A 17511-nucleotide genomic window follows, 5' to 3' on the forward strand; every position below is an offset into this window, starting at 1 on the left:
GAGCAATCTGATTGCTGTTGAAGCATATGATACCATACCTTTTTCGTTCAAAGGTTGAAGGTAGATAGTGAATCAAATTTTTTGTAAGGACTAACTTGATCCTCTTCTCCAGGATCCCAAATGAGAAAACCTTAGAAGAGCCGCCGACTCCAACTATTGTCATTAGCTACCTATTCTACCTCATGTACATTCTTAAGAGTCCATTTTTGTCTGAGTAGAATCTTTCAGTATGCATGTTTTGGTTCTCTTTTCTATTACTTAGAAATGTGAGCCACCGATTCAGGTACAAAAAATTATCATTACCACCTAGACAATTAGATATCTAACTCGTAATCGCAATGACCTAATTGTAAGAGTGGAGTTCTACCAATTAAACTATATCTTATCGAGCCAAGTGAAACATGCACGAAGAAGTTAGTCTTTTATTCTTTTTCTTGGCGCACCTGGGCATCTTGGACTTTGAACAAAAAATCTCATCTGTTGAAGTAAATCATTGCACCTACAGCCTAATTCAACCAATGAAAAAAAAAATCACTAGATTGAGTAGATTTTTTACAGGAGTTATTAATCCTTTTCAAATGCAGTATACAACTATTTGCTATACTGTCCTCTCTAAATGTGCTTGTTTTCTTCTTCTTTATCATGATAAATTTTTTTGAAAAAATTTCGTTTAAAAAAAAGAAAGATGTTAAGAAAAAAAACATAGATTTCACAATAACTTAATTGTATTTTATTTAATTAACAACAAAATTTAATAATAATAATTAAAAGTAATTAAATATTATTCTTCAAATATAAAAATTTAAAAAATATATTTTATAATTATTAACACAACTTTATCAATAAAATAACCTACATAATCTCACGAATTACTTTCCAAACTTTCTTTCTTTCTTTCTCTCTACCGGAAAAAATAAAAATAATAAAACAACTCATTCATCTTAAGTTTCTCTCTCTTTATGAGTTTATGGGATTAAGAAAAACATTTTATTTTTATTTTTTAACCTCCCAAGGAAGAAATGAAAATAGTATTAAATAAAAGTAAATATAATTAAGAGGAAAAAAAAAGCGGCTTCTGAGTTTCTGTATTCATCAAAAACCAGAGAAGAGAGGCAGAAAAAAAAAAAAAAACACAAACAAAAAGGAGAACTTCTTTGTGTGTTGATCATTGGAATAACGTTCGAAACCTAAGAAGGGTTTCGTTAAGATTAGGGAGTCGTTTACTTCCACCGATTGTCGAACAAGGCTAGTGCTTTTAGTTTTTTTTTTTTTTTTCAGTTTAAATTATAATTTAGATTGTGAAGAAAAAGTTGCAATTTGAGGTTATGATTCGTAACTCGATCGTGTGGGTGAAGTTTTTTAAGTGTGCTTTTTATTTCTGATGAATGGTTTGGTGGAAAATTTGGGTCTTTTGAATGCGGAGGTTTTAAGTTGCAGGGATTGTTTTCTGTGTAATTTTTAATTTTATTTTTTGATGAATTTTGTGGAAATTAGGGATGCGAGAAAGGGGTTAGGGTTAGGGTTTGGTGGTGGTGGAAGGAGCAGAATGGAGGAGTCTGAACTTGAAGAGGGAGAGGCATGCTCATTCCAGAACCACGAGGAGGATCTTGATGATGCTAGCATCGATCCTGATGTTGATCTCTCTTACATTGTAAGTGCTGTTTTTGTGTTCCTTTAATTATAGATGTTTAGGGTCTTGTACTCAAATTGTGCTTTTGAAATTCCTGTATATTACGACTTCTTTTTTGCTTGTTTTACTATCCTGGATTCAATGCCTTAGCTCTTAACTATGTGTTTCCCTAGTTTGTGCAATTTATTTGGAGTTGTGCTTTACAGAATTGCGCTTTATTAGGATTGAATTGAACATTTGGAATGTATTTTATTTTATGTGTGATGTTTCACATAGAGGGTGTGATAAAAAAATCCTTAATTTTGGTGGCATTTGGTCCTCAACTTGATGCATTAGATGATTGAAGAAACTTTTGCTCAGAATGTCTCTTTAGACGGTGATAAAGGTGGTGCTTTAATCTAGCTGATAGTGTAAAGGGTTTCTTTTCTCCTACCCTTTGTTGGTGTAGATTTGTTGTTGATGCTTCTCACATACCTGCTTATAGTTCTATAACTTTTATCCTTTGATAGGATAGGATTACATATAATGTCAACCATGTACTGAAAGATATAAGAGTGTTTTGTTTGTTCTTTTTTGAATTTGTGTTTACAATTTCAGTTCATAGAGCTCACATTTTGGGAAGTTTGTATGAATTGGAGAAACTTATTTAATTTGGAAATTGAGCTGACTGAGCGTGTGATGGCTGTTAAAGATTCATCGTTACATTTCTCTACTGTATGGTTTATGCCTTTTGGAATTTTATTTTTCAAAGGATGCAAAACTTCAAGATGTTCTGGGACACTTTCAGAAGGATTTTGAGGGTGGGGTGTGTGCAGAGAATCTTGGTAAGTTGTTACATCTTATAACCAAGATTCAAGTGCAGTCCTGAATAGTTATCAGTTCCCGTTCTAGTGTTCTAACGGCATTGGGGAACACTTCATCATTACAGGGGCTAAATTTGGTGGTTATGGATCATTTTTACCTTCCAGTCAGCGCTCTCCTGGATGGGGTCATCCAAGGACTCCATCAAAAGCTCATAGTCAAAATACATCCAAATCTTCCCCTAAGTTGCAACCAGAGGTAAATTTCTTACACTAATATGGGGCCAAATATGTATATGTACATTTGTGTTATCAAATTGATCATGGCTTTAGGTTTTGTTATTCCAAATTAATCTATTGTACCTCTAAACAGGGTGGGCAAGGGGATGCTGTACAATTTTCAAATGGAAATCAGTCATTGAGACCTGGCCCAGGTTCTGCTGGCTACTCAAGGCTGCCTGCTGTTAAGGCACCTTCTGTTAATGATGCTATCACTCAAGAAAATGGCATGACAACTGCTGGTGCTGAGGTGTTCACTTCTAATGACGCTCTCACTCAAGAAAATGGTTCTCTAAGCATAAAGCCTAGAAGCACATCAGACCGGAAGACACTGAAATTTCGAATCAAGATGGGTGCTGACAATTTACCAACACGGAGAAATGCTGCTATCTATAGTGGACTTGGTCTTGATGTGTCTCCATCATCATCACTTGATGACAGCCCCTCAGAAAGTGAAGGAATTTCTCATGAGCGTCAAGATGCTCCTTTTGAATCTCCATCTTGTATCCTTAAGGTGAACTTTCTGTTTCCAATTTGATTCTGTGCTATCTCCATATTGTGTTTGAAGAGACTGGAAAATGTTTTCTCTTATGGTGTCTTGAAACAGATTATGACGGACCTCCCTATGCTGCTGTCGCCTCTAACTGATGATCTCATTCAGTTAATAGAAAGGGAAACATGTGCCAGAGAGAGCACACCTGTCCCTGTTTATATTAATAAGCCAGAAAGTTCTGGGATGTTACCGCAAGAATCTAACACTCTAGGAGGCAAAGGCAACAAAAAATCGTCAGGAAGGAAGAAAATTAAGTCTGTAGACGGTTATGAGTCCTCAATGGACATGAAGAGCGACACTAAGAAGAATGCTCTATCACGGAAGGAACAGGGTATAAATGCAGTGAATACTGAGGAGCGGCTTTCGAAAACCCCGAAGCTTCCACTTCTATCCAGTTCATATTCTTTGCGTGATGATTCAGTAAAGGCTGTGGAAGTTAACAAGGGTACAGTGAGGGAGAAGACATTTTCTGATCATGGACAAAAGGGTTTAGTGGAGTCAACATCTACCGAAAATGGTTTTGTTGAAAGAATAAAGGGAGGTTCAGGTGATCCAGCACAAAGGAGCCTGGTTGAGCCAACAACTTCTGAAGTGAATGGTAAGACAAAGGGAGGTTTAGGGAGGAAATTTGTGGGAGAGAAGGTTTCTCTAAATGATTCATTGGCTTGTACAGAAAAAGACAATCCTGGGAGAGTTAGAATTTGTGATTCAGTGTGGGGTGAGCCAAATACTCCTAAGAATTCAAAAGGAAGCCATGGCACTGTCACTGCTGGGATACAAAAGCAGAAGTTAAAGTCTGGCACCTCTTTGGTGCCTAAAGTAAAGAAGAGTTTTGATGGTAGTTCGATGTCAAAAAATGAAACTGAAGAGGCCAGGGTACAAAAAGGCCCCGGAAAGGCTAGAGATACATACAGAGACTTCTTTGGGGAACTAGATGAAGAGGAGGACAGAATGGCCTCGCCAGAAACCTCATATGGGGGTAAACTGAAGGAAACCGAGGCTGTCAAGAGGTGCACACCTGAAATTACTCGTGGAATAAAGGAGAGATTAGGTGGTGCTGAGAAGGTTGATAAGTCATTAATATCTGATGAAGATCCTAAAAGAGCTACAAATGTCCAGTACACTAATGTGAATGGTGCTGCGGCGGATATTGGAAAAGGAGATCCTGTATCACTGGGTCCAGTTGTGATGGAAGATAATTGGGTGCAGTGTGACCGGTGTCATAAGTGGCGCCTTCTTCCAGCCGGCACTAATCCTGATAGCCTGCCTGAAAAGTGGTTGTGTAGTATGCTTGATTGGCTGTAAGTTCTAGTCCTGTGATTAAATATTTAGAAGATATTTGCCCATTTTTTATCCAAAAGTCCTTATTAAAATAAATAGTTAGGAATCTTGAGCTTGCTTGGTAACATATAATGACATCTGTTTATGTTGAATTGTGAATTATTTGGATAGCAAACTAAGTCAACTACATAAATGTTTCTTTGTTCGAACCTTACAAAATTTGCATAATGTGCAGGCCTGATATGAATCGCTGTAATGTTAGTGAGGACGATACCACAAAAGCCCTTATTACATTATATCAAGTGCCTCCTCATAATGGTCAAAGCAACGTGCAAAATGTCCCTGCAAGTGTTATGGTAGCAGGAATTATACCAACTACCCAGCAAAACAATGATCTGTTTGCAATGCCTGGAGGGAAGAAAAAACCTATGAAAAAGACATTGAACTCTGCCAATAAAGATGGCTCTTCTCAATTTTCATCTTCTATGAAGAAAAGCTTGCCCTCATCAGTGAAAAGTAGAAGCTTAAATGATGTAAATAAATCTCCTGCTTTGAGTAACCCTGATGTTTTGGTGAAGAAACACAAAACTAAGCAGCGAATGCTGGAGCAGGATCCTGATGGAGGTAATTTTATTTTACTAGATAATGAATGTGCTTATCTATTACTGTAGTATTAGCAACTGGTGTTTATGTCTGTTTATCAAAATTTGTTGGTAGGTGATACAAAGAATGTGAAAGCAAAAATCAGGAAGGACCCTGATCAAGATAGTTCTAGACCATACAAGAAAAGTAAGATTGATGGTAATGATGAAGAGTGGATGCCGCAGAATGGGCCTACTAGGAAGGGGGGATACAGCTCGAATAGTAATGTTCCAACTACTTCAGTTGGCAAAGATCCACTTAGACCAAAAGATCGCTCCTCTTCAAGGGACTCTAAATACAATGGTAATGACAAGCTACTGCCTTCAGCTGAGATAGCAAAAGATAAGGGTCAGGGTTCCATGGATGAGGGATCCCTGAATTTTGGGAATTATGATTCCAATGGTGCTCTTAAAAAGAGGAAACTGAAGGAATATCAGGATGCTCAATTACAGGAGAGTCATGTGGAGTTTAGTGACTCTCGGAAGGAAAAGAAGCCAAGAAATTCAAAATCTGAAGGTAGAGAATCAAGTTCCAGTAAAGGAAGTGGCAGGACAGACAAAAAAGGTAGTCATACTAAGAACCACAAATTCAGGCAAAATCCAGGGAGTGCGCCATCACAACGGAGTGTGGGTGGTATGGAGAGTTCAAAGGTAGATTTGGGGCCTCTGAGGGCTTCTGCTGCTGCCACTACTTCAAGCTCGTCAAAGGTTTCTGGCTCACATCAAACCAAAGCTAGCTTCCAGGAATTGAAAGGCTCGCCAGTGGAATCAGTTTCTTCATCACCTATGAGAATTTTAAATGCAGATAAATTTACAAATAGGGAACTGACGGTGAAAGATGGATTTCATGATGCTGCTGCTGTGGGTAGTGCAACTGAGCAAGTTAAAGATCGATGTCATGGTGAAGACAGCACCGGTGTTTATCATGCTAATGTGACTCATCCAAGGAAGATTGGCAAAGGATCACTTTTGAAGGATAATGGTGGCAGCTATAAGTCTGAGTCTATCGCTGTAAAGGTCAAAAGTTCTATCCAACTGCAAGATGAATCTCCTCCATCAGAGGCAAAACAGCGTAAGGAAGGCAATGCAAAGCTGCAAGAGAATGTTGAATCAAAGCTTGACAAAAGCGAGAATATACTTGTTGGGAAGAAAGATTATACAGAAAATGATATTAGGAAAATACAGAATGGATTAAATAAAGAGCACAACTTTCAAGAAGTCCGTACAAATGGCATTTGCAAGCAGGAGGCATTGCCTGCTACTAGTCAGAGCCAGTTGACAGAATGTGATATTGAAAGATCTTCAAAAAGGCCTCTTTCAGAAAGAAATGACAAAGGAGTAATTGGAAAAGGTAAGTTGTCATTGCCACCCTCTGGAGATGTAGCAGGTGATCTTCCCCAAGTAGACGATGAATCGAAGTTGCAAAAGAAACAAATTCGAAAGGGTGAATATCAAAATGGAACACAGCAAGTTAATTCCAGACATCCCACGATTAATGGACACAAATCCAGGGAGCTTGACAACCCTACTCCAAACAGAAGAGATTCTAATAATGCTTTGAAAGAAGCTAAAGACCTAAAGCATCTGGCTGATCGTCTTAAGGTTTTTTTCATACAATCACTTCTGGATTAATTCTTTTTAATTCTCATTGGTACTTATTTTAAAGATTTTGGGTTTATCATGCAGAATTTAGAATCCACTCTCGAGAGCACGGGGATTTACTTACGGGCTGCACTGAAGTTTCTTCATGGAGCCTCTCTATTAGAATCTAGCAACAATGATAGTAACAAGAATGAGATGATTCAGTCTATCCAAATTTATAGTAGCACAGCAAAATTGTGCGAGTAAGTTGATAGTTTTTTTTAATTAATTTATTTCTTAAAAAACACACAACCTTATTGAAGGGTTAATTGTCTTTCCTTGTGAATTTGGTACATACAATCTAATAAAACTATAAACATTGTACCACAAATGTTTGTGAAAAGTTCAATAGACCCTTCTCACTCTATGTAACTGTTATACATGTTTATAACTTATTTCATATTTGTAGTTTGTCCATGTTGGTGGTAGTACATAAAATTGATGGATTTTAGCTGAGCTTTATTTTTACTTTTGGGTGGCATATCGTAGCCTCAAGTTTTTTATTTAATTCCTTTTTTGATATTCTCTATTTGATAGGTTTTGTGCCCATGAATATGAAAAATTGAAAGACATGGCTGGAGCTGCTCTGGCTTACAAATGCATGGAGGTGGCATATATGAGGGTTGTATATTCCTCAAGCACTAATGCAAGCAGAGATCGGCATGAGCTGCAGACAGCTATGCAAATGGTTCCTCTTGGTAATGAATTATTTTACCAGATTTTGGTGTTTGAATGATGCTATCATTTCTTTCTTACTGGAGTTCTCACTCACCATTTAAATTTGTGCTCGACATCGTACCGCATACCAGTCCGTTTTGGTAAATAGCTAGTAAAATATAGCTTAAGCATGAAATCACGGTAGAGTATTCTTTTATTTTATTTTTATTTTTAATTTTTGATTTTGGGTTTCAAAAATTATTATGTCTCATGTAGCTCTATCACATATTTTCCAAACATTGTTCATCAGGCTAGATGTCAGATTCATAAACACAGGTTGGGAAAAAAAAAAAAACTAATGTTGAGCTAGACTAGTTGAAGTCCAGTAGACTTCAGATATTGGTGGTTTAGACCAAAAAGAATCATAATTACAGATCTCATCAGTTGGTGTATAATTAAGAAAGCCATGGTGATAGAATAAGGACAGGTAGATATGGCCAATTTGCTAGATGATAGCAAGTTTAAGATTCTTTGTATTTTTTCTCCTTTTATTATGTACCCATTCTTCGCTTCCTCACCAGCTCCATTAACTGTGAGAATATTGTTGGTGAAATGGGAGTAGATGTACGTCTAATTCCTCTTTTTTAACCCCTATATCTTTTTCTCTATATTATCATCATTATATCACTATTTTGATTAGCTCCTTGTCACATTTGTTAGGCGAGTCACCTTCGTCGTCTGCATCTGATGTTGATAATGTTAACAACTCTATAACAGCAGACAAGGTTGCCTTGTGCAAGATTACCAGCTCCCCCCAAGTTGCTGGAACCCATGTTATTGCTGCCAGAAATCGTCCTAATATGGCGCGACTGCTCAATTATGTAAGCATACACATGAAAATTGTGCTGACAAATTGGGCTTTATCTCAATTATTTATTTTGGAGTACTAGGATTGGAACCTAGATTATTATATTTAGTAAGATACTAACAAATGCAGCATATTAAATTACAGTAAGTTATGAACATGGTGCACAACTTAGCTAAAAAATACATTTTTGGGACCTTTCTCTTGGATTCAGATCAAGGAGAATTTAAAAACTTGTGAATAGTAGTAAGATCCTAGTTTAAATAATACATAGCAACAAAAGAGTTGTTCAAGTCTAAAACATTCAAGGTCTTTAATCTGAATGAGTTGAAGGATTGAAACACCAAAACAAAGGGAATTAGAATATCAAGGAAACAGGGTTAAGATAGTTCTAAATAGGGACATTGTTCTACAATTCAGGTAGTATGCATAAATAAAAATACCTTCTCTTTCCTAGGCCATTACTTAATTTACATTCATACTTGTCTTTGAATATTTTTTATTTTATTTTTTTCCAATTAAAAATCTTGTTTGATCAGGTGGATCCAATAGGATGTGAATATAAGTGACTTGTCATGTTTCAGGTTCAGGATATGAATTCTGCTATGGAAGCCTCAAGGAGATCACGGAGTGCTTTTGCAGCTGCTAATTCAAACCTTGGTGAGGGTAAGTATGCAGAGGGTTTGTCATCCATCAAGAAGGCTCTTGACTTTAGCTTTCAGGATATAGAAGGTTTACTGCAATTGGTTCGACTTGCTATGGAGGCGATAGCTCGGTGAAGCATCCAGGCAGTTGCAAGATCATCTAGCCTGTTAAGCATTGCTTGTTGGTTAAGTCTATGCCTTCGCTGAGACAAATGATGGGCTGAACCGTACTATGAAGGGCACGGTTTATCATATAAAATCTTGTGTATATACATGTCTGCGATGCATACACACAGAAATGGGGATCAGATACCAAGAATGAAAAGTGTGGTAAATCTCTAGAAAGTATGGAGGTATCAAAATTCTGGAGTTGGAGTTTCTTTAAAGCAAGTTCTTAGCTCCTTTGAAATTCTTGCCATTGCTTGGTCTTTTCTCTTTCTCGAGGGAGTATTATTATTATTTTTTTTGCGACCCAAAAATGTAAAGTTATATATGCTAGAGAAAGGGATTTTGTAGAGCTTTGCATTCAAATGTAGTCACCCATGTTCCAGTTGAAAATAGAGTCACTCTTGGATCATCACTCCAAAGGAAGGAGTTGAAGGGAGTTGAATGTAAGTGAGCCTTTTCTCTTGTACTTTGGTTTCCTTTGCTAAATCCTCTCAATTGAAAAATCCATGTTGATTTTACCATTGATTGGTTATCACTTGGATCAATCAGTAGTAAAACTGAATTTTTGGATTGAGAGAATCCATTTCACTTTCTGATTCTTATTCAACTTGTATGCAGGTTGCCTTGTACAAATTTAGGATCATTGGCGAAACTTTTTTTCTTTTCTTTCTTTCCTCATCCTCTTCCTTTTTTTTTTTTGTGGGTTATAAAAAAAAGGCTATTGGTAGTTGATAGAGAACAGAAGACAATAAATAACAATTGGCAGTGGGAGCATGTACAGCAGGAAATTCACTTTTTAAGTTGCAGTTTGTAATATTATCAATTTTTCTGATATAATATAATATCTCATGAACAAGGTTGCTCTACTGATTAAGACAGCATTAGAAATATAATATAACGCTGATAGTCATAAAAGCACTAAAAGAAGATGCTTGGCTTGAAATATAGATTTTATTTCTCAACACCACCGTTGGATTATAAGATCGTTACATTATTCATGTATTGTTATATTATAAAAAATGTTATACACACACAAAGTTGATTGAATGATGTTCGTTTTTTATATCAATAGTAGATTAAATTAGATTTAACTAGTGGCAGCACTAATAACCTATGATGCATAGATACTTCGAACTAGTTGCGCTATTTCCATTTGATACATGTCATGTCAAATAAATTGAAGATACTTCTAGTTATATTTAATTTTTATTACTTTTCATAAATTATATATCTAAACAAGTAATATTCAATAATAATAAACCAAATAAATTTGGGTTTAAACTGATTTGTATTAATTCTGATATTAGTATTATGCTCTTATATAAAAAAAAGTTGTGTTTTATGCTAATCATTCCAATTTTATCAGATATTATACTAAAGCCGTATTGTAGTATCTTATAATTTTTAAACATTGTCATGTCCTTATATCTGCATTATGTCATGCAGTATCTCATACTTAATAATTCAACTTTTGAGGCAAAAATCAAAGTGAATAGTAGTACTCTTTGGTCTTTTCTAGACCGAAGACCAATTGTTATTGTGATGCTGGTTTGATAACAGTAACAAAGAAAGATTAATGGACATCATGTTTGAAGAAGAGAAAAGGGAATTTGGATTTGATGTAAAGGCAATAAATTGGAAAGATTATATCACCAATGTTCACATTCCAGCTCTAAGGGAAGGGGAATGGGTAGTTAGTGACTTAACACTTTCCGTTGTTACCTTGAACACGAAGGAATCTTCATTATATCTCTCTAATCTACCACTAAATAGAGAGTTTAACCTTGTTAAAACCTTCTTGACACGTGATACTATTCAATTGTTTTATTTATTCCATTTTATCTTTTTAACAATATTAAACTGAAATGTAGTTCATAAACTGACAAATGAATTTGAGTTTACATACCTACTAAATTTTGAGTTACCAATCTAAACAGGCTCAACAGTACTTAATTTAGAACCATGGTTCTTTCACAATGAAGCTTAGAAATAGCTACATGGCACATTGGGTTTACATTTGATTTGATAGTACATTACAATTTCTTCATGCAATAATTTAGGCAAGTAGGACAAAGGCAATAATGCAGATTACTGCAGGAGGGCCTATTATGTAAAACATCATAATTATCATTGGTTTATTTTTTCAACTTTGTCTGAATAAATTTGATTCCATTTGGAAAATAAAAGTAACTTTTGAAAAAAACAGTAGAAAAAGTAAGAAATGTGTGAAAGAATGTCATGCAAATATCATCTTATTGGCTATTGGATGCAGTGTGGACCATACATATAATTATGAAAGCACTCAAACATGTGACTTTTTTTTTCCGAGAAAGAGAGAAGGAAGCATCATATGAACTTGTCCCAAAGACCAATGAGCATGTGTCAAGTCAATGTCTTTTTGCTACAAGGAAAACAAAATTCATAAGCAATTAAGCATCCCTTTCTGAACCTGCTGCTACTACTTCCTTTACCTTCATTGCAAACAATCATCCACTACTTTCCTTTGTTTTCTTTCTTCTAATCTTGAGATCAACATGGCTGCAAGATTTGTGGGAGAAGCTTTTCTCAACTCTGCACTTGGCACTATCTACGACATGCTGATTTCACCCTTACTTGTCAACTTCATCCAGAGAAAGAAGCTTAACCGGAAGCTGGTTGAGAAGCTGGAGACAGTTCTGAAGGCTGCTCATGCTGTGATCAATGACGCCGAGCGGAGGCAGATCGAGGAGGAGGATGTGAAGTACTGGCTGGACAGGCTGAAAGATGCTGTGTACGATGCTGAAGACATACTTGATGAAGTCACCACTAAAGCTGCCATTCAAAAGGTTCAAGGTAACTCTCTGTCTCGCTATGTCAATTTGCACGGTGATGGTGAAATAGTAACCAAGATAGAAGAGATCATTGCTGCATTAGAGTCAATTGTAAATGAGAAAGATGGTCTTGGCTTGAAGGAGATACCGGTGGAGGACATGTCATGGAGGATCCCCTCAACATCTCTGGTTGGTGTGCATCAAATATATGGCAGGGACCAAGATAGGGAGGCCATAGTAGAACTGTTGTTAGATGTTACCAATGACGGTGGAATATCAGTGATTCCTATGGTCGGCATGGGTGGAATAGGAAAGACTACTTTGGCTCAGATGGTTTACAATGATGACTGAGTGAAGCAAAAATTTGATGTTAAGGCATGGGTTTGTGATGGGCAAGAAGAATTTGATGTTCTTAAGGCGACAAAGACAGTGATGGAGAATGTAACTTCTAGTTCTTGCGACTCAACTGAGTTAAACACAATTCAGGAGAGTTTGAAGGAAGTCCTATCAGGGAAGAAGTTGTTGGTTGTTTTGGACGACATGTGGAGTAACAATTATGATGCCTGGATAAGTTTTTTAAAGCCTTTCAAATCTAGTAACGGGGGTGTTAAGATTCTTGTAACAACCCGTCTTGATTCGATTGCTGATATGGTGAAAACTATTCCAACTTTCCATTTGAGTTTGTTGGGTGATGATCACTGCTGGTCAGTGTTTGCAGATCATGCATGTCTTAATTCTGCTGAACCTCATATCCGTTCTGCTTTAGAAGTAGTTGGTCGAAAAATTGTCAAAAAGTGTAATGGGTTAGCTTTGGCTGCTCAAACACTTGGAGGTTTATTAAGAGCAAGAAAAGAAGTAGCGAATTGGGAGTTTATATTGAGGAGTGAAATTTGGGAACTTCCCAAAAAAGATAGTGGGATTCTTCCTGCATTAAGAATCAGTTATCACTACCTCCCTTCACACTTAAAACGTTGCTTTGTTTATTGTTCTTTATTCCCAAAAGACTATGAATTCCAAAGAGATGAACTGGTGTTATTGTGGATGGCAGAAGGTCTTTTGCAGCAACCAAAGAGTGGCAGCACTTTAGAAGAAGTTGGTTCTAAATATTTTAATGATTTGGTTTCGAGATCATTTTTCCAACATTCTAACACCGATGAAGGATATTTTGTGATGCACGATCTCATGCATGATTTATCAATATTCTATGGTGGAAAGTTCTTTTCTAGAAACTTTGAACTCGAAACTGCAGACAAGCATGATGCTTGTCCTCGTCCTCGTCATCTTTCATATGATGGTTGGATCGATGATTCGCTATTCTCAGAGATATTGGAAGTATGTGGTTGTTTAAAAAATGCAAGGACATTGCTTTATATCGGTTTTTATACGTGGGATCTTTCCCCAGAGGAATATGATCCTTGTCGCTTACTTGCACAGTTGAAGCACTTAAGGGTTTTGTCATTTCAATTCCTTCCTCTTGATGATTCAATAAGTGATTTGATCCATTTGCGTTATTTGGATCTCTCTTGTACACCTATGGTGACATTGCCAGAGTCAATGAGCAAATTGTATAATTTACAAACACTGAAGTTTACTGGTGGATATCTAGAAAAGCTTCCAAGCAACATGCAGGATCTTGTAAATTTGCTTCATTTGGATCTCTCTTCTACGGCAATTGAGGTATTGCCCGAGTCATTGAGCAAATTGCATAATTTACAAACGTTGAAGTTGAGAGAGTGTGAAAACCTGAAAAAGCTTCCAAGCAAGATGCAAGATCTTATAAATTTGCACCATCTCGATATTGAAGGTACTAAAATAGAAGAGATGCCGAAAAGGATGAGCAAATTAAAAGACCTACAGATTTTATGTTACTATATTGTCGGCGAGCGTGAAGAGAATGGGATAGGGGAATTGGGAGAACTTGTAAATCTTCAAGGGTCATTTCGTATTAAGAAATTAGAGAATGTGGTTGATAGCAGTGAAGCTTGGAAAGCAAGGATGGTTGATAAGAAATACATCAGTGATCTATATTTGAAGTGGTCATCAGGTGAAGATAGTGATATTGTTAATTCCCAAATCGAAAAAGATGTGCTTTGCAAATTAGAACCTCACAATGACCTGAAATATCTAAAAATAAAGGGTTACAGGTGTACCGTGTTTCCGGATTGGGTAGGGCAGTCTTCGTACCACAACATGACTGAATTGGAGCTGTGGAAATGCAGGAATTGTTGTGTGGTTCCTTCACTTGGACAGTTACCCTCTCTGGAGAGGCTGGTCATTAGAGAGCTCGACAAGGTGAAGAAGATTGGTGGGTCATTCTATAAGGGTGATGGAACTCATCAGCATCAGGAGACACCCTTCCGATCCCTTAAATCTCTGGAATTTTATTATATGTGTTGCTGGGAGGAATGGGAGTCATATGAATGTGATGATGATGATGATGATGCACCATTTCCGAAACTTGAGAAGCTCCGTATTTCTGAATGTCCAAAGTTAAGAGGAGATTTGCCCACTTTCCTTCCGTCTTTGAAAGAACTTGTCATTTCAGGATGCGAGGAGCTTGGTTGTTATCTGCCAAGAGCTCCCATCATTCGCGAATTAAGAATATTTTGCAAACAGGAAGCAAGAATGTGGGACCTATCACTTTCAATGTTGGAGAAACTATCCATTAATGGAGAGCAGCAGGTGGAGTATGTGTTTGATGCCATGTCTCACACCCAACCAACCTCTCTCACACTTTTAAGCATCGCAAACTGCTCATCAGCCATATCATTTTCAGGGATTTCTCTGCCCCCTTCATTGAAAGAGCTGTACATCTACGATTGCAAGAATGTAGAATTCACAATGCAACACCAACAACATCAGTCACTAACGAATCTTACAATACAGAACAGCTGTGATTCGCTTACATCCTTCGCATTGCCAGCATTCCCAAATCTCAAGGATCTCAGAATCGCAAGACGTGAAAATTTGACATCTCTGGAGGTGTCACAGTCACAGTCCCTCCGAGAATTATGGATTGAAGAATGCCCTAAGCTGGGGAAGATAATAAGGCTGCCTGCCTCTTTAGAGACTCTCAAAATCAGAGCATGTCCGTTGTTGGGTGAAGGCATAGAGAGGAAGGACCCCCACATTTGGCCATCCATTTCCCACATCCCCCGCATTCGACTTGATGGGAAACTGATTCTCAATGACTCAACATCTTAAAACAGGTAACTCTTTTTCTCTCTCTTCCCCAAAGGCACTTCATCTTCACCAACATCAAATTCATTCTTTCATACATTATATTATCATTAACATAATTTTGTTCATACTGAATTTCATCAACCCATTTTATTTTTTTGTAGTAACAAGTCATGCTGCTTGTTTATCAAATCTACTCTACACTGTTTCAAATCATGTGTCTCATGTCCTTCTACTCTAAGTATAAAACTTTATCCTCTGTCATAACACTGTCAATCACCACTACAGCACATGGTCGGGGCAAATTTAGTTATCATGATAACAGAAAGGAATTCTGAGGCATGCCTTTTGACCAAATCTTGACTTTTCAGTTTTGAGTTGCATTATATGGTTGTTAGTGTATCATAACTCATATTTCAACTGGCCCATCTTCGCTATCACTCGTCTACTCCCACTTTTTAAGCTTCTCATCATTGGACCGTCGCACAACAAAATAGTAAAACATTTGGTCTCTTTTTTGCAGGAAGCATATCGGAATAAAGAGTTTGGTTGATATTCTCTGCAGTTGACAATTCATAATATTGTGATTTTTCGGATAAAAAGATGTCTATGATTGTAAGAAAAAAAGCATTTATGCCCCCAACTATATATTCCTGACTTCCTGTACTTGATTTGCTACACTTTCCTAAATCCTAATTTTCCTTACTTTTGTTGCAGTAACATTTTTGGGCTGCCTTGACCACCTTCCTTTTGCTATTTCCTCCCCTTCCAATTCAATGTTGGGTTTATTACTGCTTTTGCTGGTCTTGCCTTGAGAGTTGTAAGCAACTTTTCACTTTTTCATTGCATCCATATTTGTTTCATTTTTCTTCTTCTGTAATGTGAACGAACATGTACATTATTGCTTAATGCCTTCTTGCCTTCTTCGTATGAATAATGGAATATAGATAAAATGGAAGAAAATATGATCTAGGAATACACACTTCTAATTCCAGTCAAATAATGATGCCTTGAGAAGCTTAATTAATTTTCCTAATTTTACCAAAGGTATTCAGGTAAAATTTTAAGTTACTCGTTGTTTCATTGCATGATGCATATTATACTCCTAGAACCATGTTTTCCAAAGATTAATTTTATTGGCACTGTTACCTCTGAATTTTGGTCGTTCTGGAAGTTATATATTATGAATGTCACTAGGGCTTATATATATTGGACTTGTACCCTCACTCTATCATATAGAGCACCAATGTCATTGCCAACTGTAGAGTGTAGAGAGTAGATGCATCAATTCTGATTGATTTAACCACCATGTATCTCAATCACTAAGCATATTCAAATTACATAGTAGTTGAGGACAAGGACACTGGACATTGCAAGCAAGAAATTACATTCTTAGTGATGTTTGTCATTTATTTATTTTTTCTTGTGGTAGCTATAGTATTAATCTATGTTGCCATGTTCTTCAGGTTGATAGGGTACATCAAGCATCTCATGAATTCCACCATGGCTCTATCAATTCAGAGCTCTTTGGCGCCGCTCAGATCCCTGGGAGCTCCAAGATGGGGCGGTGGATTGTTAGTCATCCTTAGGATTTAGATAAAGCTGTAGACAATTGGAACGAGGAAAATAGGCTCTTTTTAGAAAGCTGTTAAGGCCATTTAGGTAAAGATAGGACAGTTAGTAGGAGTAGTTGTTAGGTTAGTTACTATAATGGAATTGAGAATGTAATTGATGGGAATAAGGGTAGTGGCCTAAACAGTTAGTATTAGAAGGCTTGCTGATTTCATTGTCAAGCAAATTTTGATGTTGAATAAAAAAAACTGGAGAGTACCGCCTCTCTTTCCTCTTGTGGAGTTCTTAACCTTGGTCTAAACAAAGTGTTACATTGGTGTTTTTGCCGTTAACATATGGAGAGATTGGTATTGGACATAGGGGTGGGGATGAGATTGATAGTAAAACTTGTCATGTTTCATTTGATATTGATGGTAATGTTGCAGTCTCAAAAAATTTGGAAGCATGTGATAATTTTAAATTTGCAAGAACATTGTTAAGGGATGCCCTTCCATTATTACAACCTCAAAGGAAATAGTCCTTGTGTATGACTTTTACTATCAAAGCTGGAGAGCTTAAGAGTTTTTTCGTTTGAATGGTTTCCTCTTGATTCATTGGCCAATTCAACATTAAACTGATAAGTTTGTGTTATTTGGATCTTTCTGAATCATCTATAAAGATATAACCTGAGTCATCTACAAATATTGAAGTTGAATTGTTTGACTTTCTGGTGCCTGGTCCACAGATCTTCTTTGCATATGTTTACCACCTAAGGCAAGTTTGTATAATCTTTTCTACATCACATGAAATG

The 17511-nt window shown here is 36.8% G+C and overlaps 3 protein-coding genes across 4 annotated transcripts; all 3 read left to right on the forward strand.

The window, feature by feature from the left end:
• Window positions 1-963: 963 nt before the first annotated feature.
• LOC112728501 (cysteine-tryptophan domain-containing zinc finger protein 3) lies at window positions 964-10025 on the forward strand. The gene is made up of 13 exons (XM_025778656.3): window positions 964-1245; window positions 1495-1651; window positions 2382-2454; window positions 2559-2689; window positions 2804-3223; window positions 3317-4563; window positions 4779-5167; window positions 5261-6786; window positions 6871-7028; window positions 7363-7523; window positions 8203-8363; window positions 8932-9602; window positions 9778-10025. Exons 2-12 carry the CDS (start codon window positions 1547-1549, stop codon window positions 9124-9126), a joined length of 4566 nt encoding a protein of 1521 aa, XP_025634441.1. The 5' UTR covers window positions 964-1245; window positions 1495-1546; the 3' UTR covers window positions 9127-9602; window positions 9778-10025.
• A 1452-nt stretch (window positions 10026-11477) lies between these two features.
• Window positions 11478-17188, forward strand: LOC112730636 (putative disease resistance protein At3g14460). 2 transcript variants are annotated; one of them, XM_072209877.1, is made up of 4 exons: window positions 11478-15178; window positions 15314-15764; window positions 15867-15969; window positions 16616-17188. In XM_072209877.1, exon 1 carries the CDS (start codon window positions 12402-12404, stop codon window positions 15171-15173), a length of 2772 nt encoding a protein of 923 aa, XP_072065978.1. In that variant the 5' UTR covers window positions 11478-12401; the 3' UTR covers window positions 15174-15178; window positions 15314-15764; window positions 15867-15969; window positions 16616-17188. The 2 variants fall into 2 exon arrangements, with proteins under 2 accessions (XP_072065978.1, XP_025636488.1); XM_025780703.3 differs by having other exon boundaries at window positions 11518-15178; window positions 15673-15764.
• LOC140176894 (putative disease resistance RPP13-like protein 1) lies at window positions 11694-12320 on the forward strand. Its single transcript, XM_072208453.1, has one exon. The coding sequence runs from the start codon at window positions 11694-11696 to the stop codon at window positions 12318-12320; it is 627 nt and encodes a 208-aa protein (XP_072064554.1).
• Window positions 17189-17511: the final 323 nt, after the last annotated feature.

Source organism: Arachis hypogaea, chromosome 12, assembly GCF_003086295.3.
Source record: "Arachis hypogaea cultivar Tifrunner chromosome 12, arahy.Tifrunner.gnm2.J5K5, whole genome shotgun sequence".
Taxonomy (NCBI): domain Eukaryota; kingdom Viridiplantae; phylum Streptophyta; class Magnoliopsida; order Fabales; family Fabaceae; genus Arachis; species Arachis hypogaea.

What these genes read in the sequence shown, in the direction of transcription:
- LOC140176894 (XM_072208453.1), top strand. Translation starts at nt 11,694, where the DNA reads ATGGCTGCAAGATTTGTGGGAGAAGCTTTTCTCAACTCTGCACTTGGC.
- LOC112730636 (XM_072209877.1), top strand. Translation starts at nt 12,402, where the DNA reads ATGGAGAATGTAACTTCTAGTTCTTGCGACTCAACTGAGTTAAACACA.
- LOC112728501 (XM_025778656.3), top strand. Translation starts at nt 1,547, where the DNA reads ATGGAGGAGTCTGAACTTGAAGAGGGAGAGGCATGCTCATTCCAGAAC. An exon ending in AGCACAGCAAAATTGTGCGA is followed by an intron (nt 7,029 to 7,362) that starts GTAAGTTGATAG and finishes TCTATTTGATAG; the next exon opens with GTTTTGTGCCCATGAATATG. An exon ending in TGGCGCGACTGCTCAATTAT is followed by an intron (nt 8,364 to 8,931) that starts GTAAGCATACAC and finishes GTCATGTTTCAG; the next exon opens with GTTCAGGATATGAATTCTGC.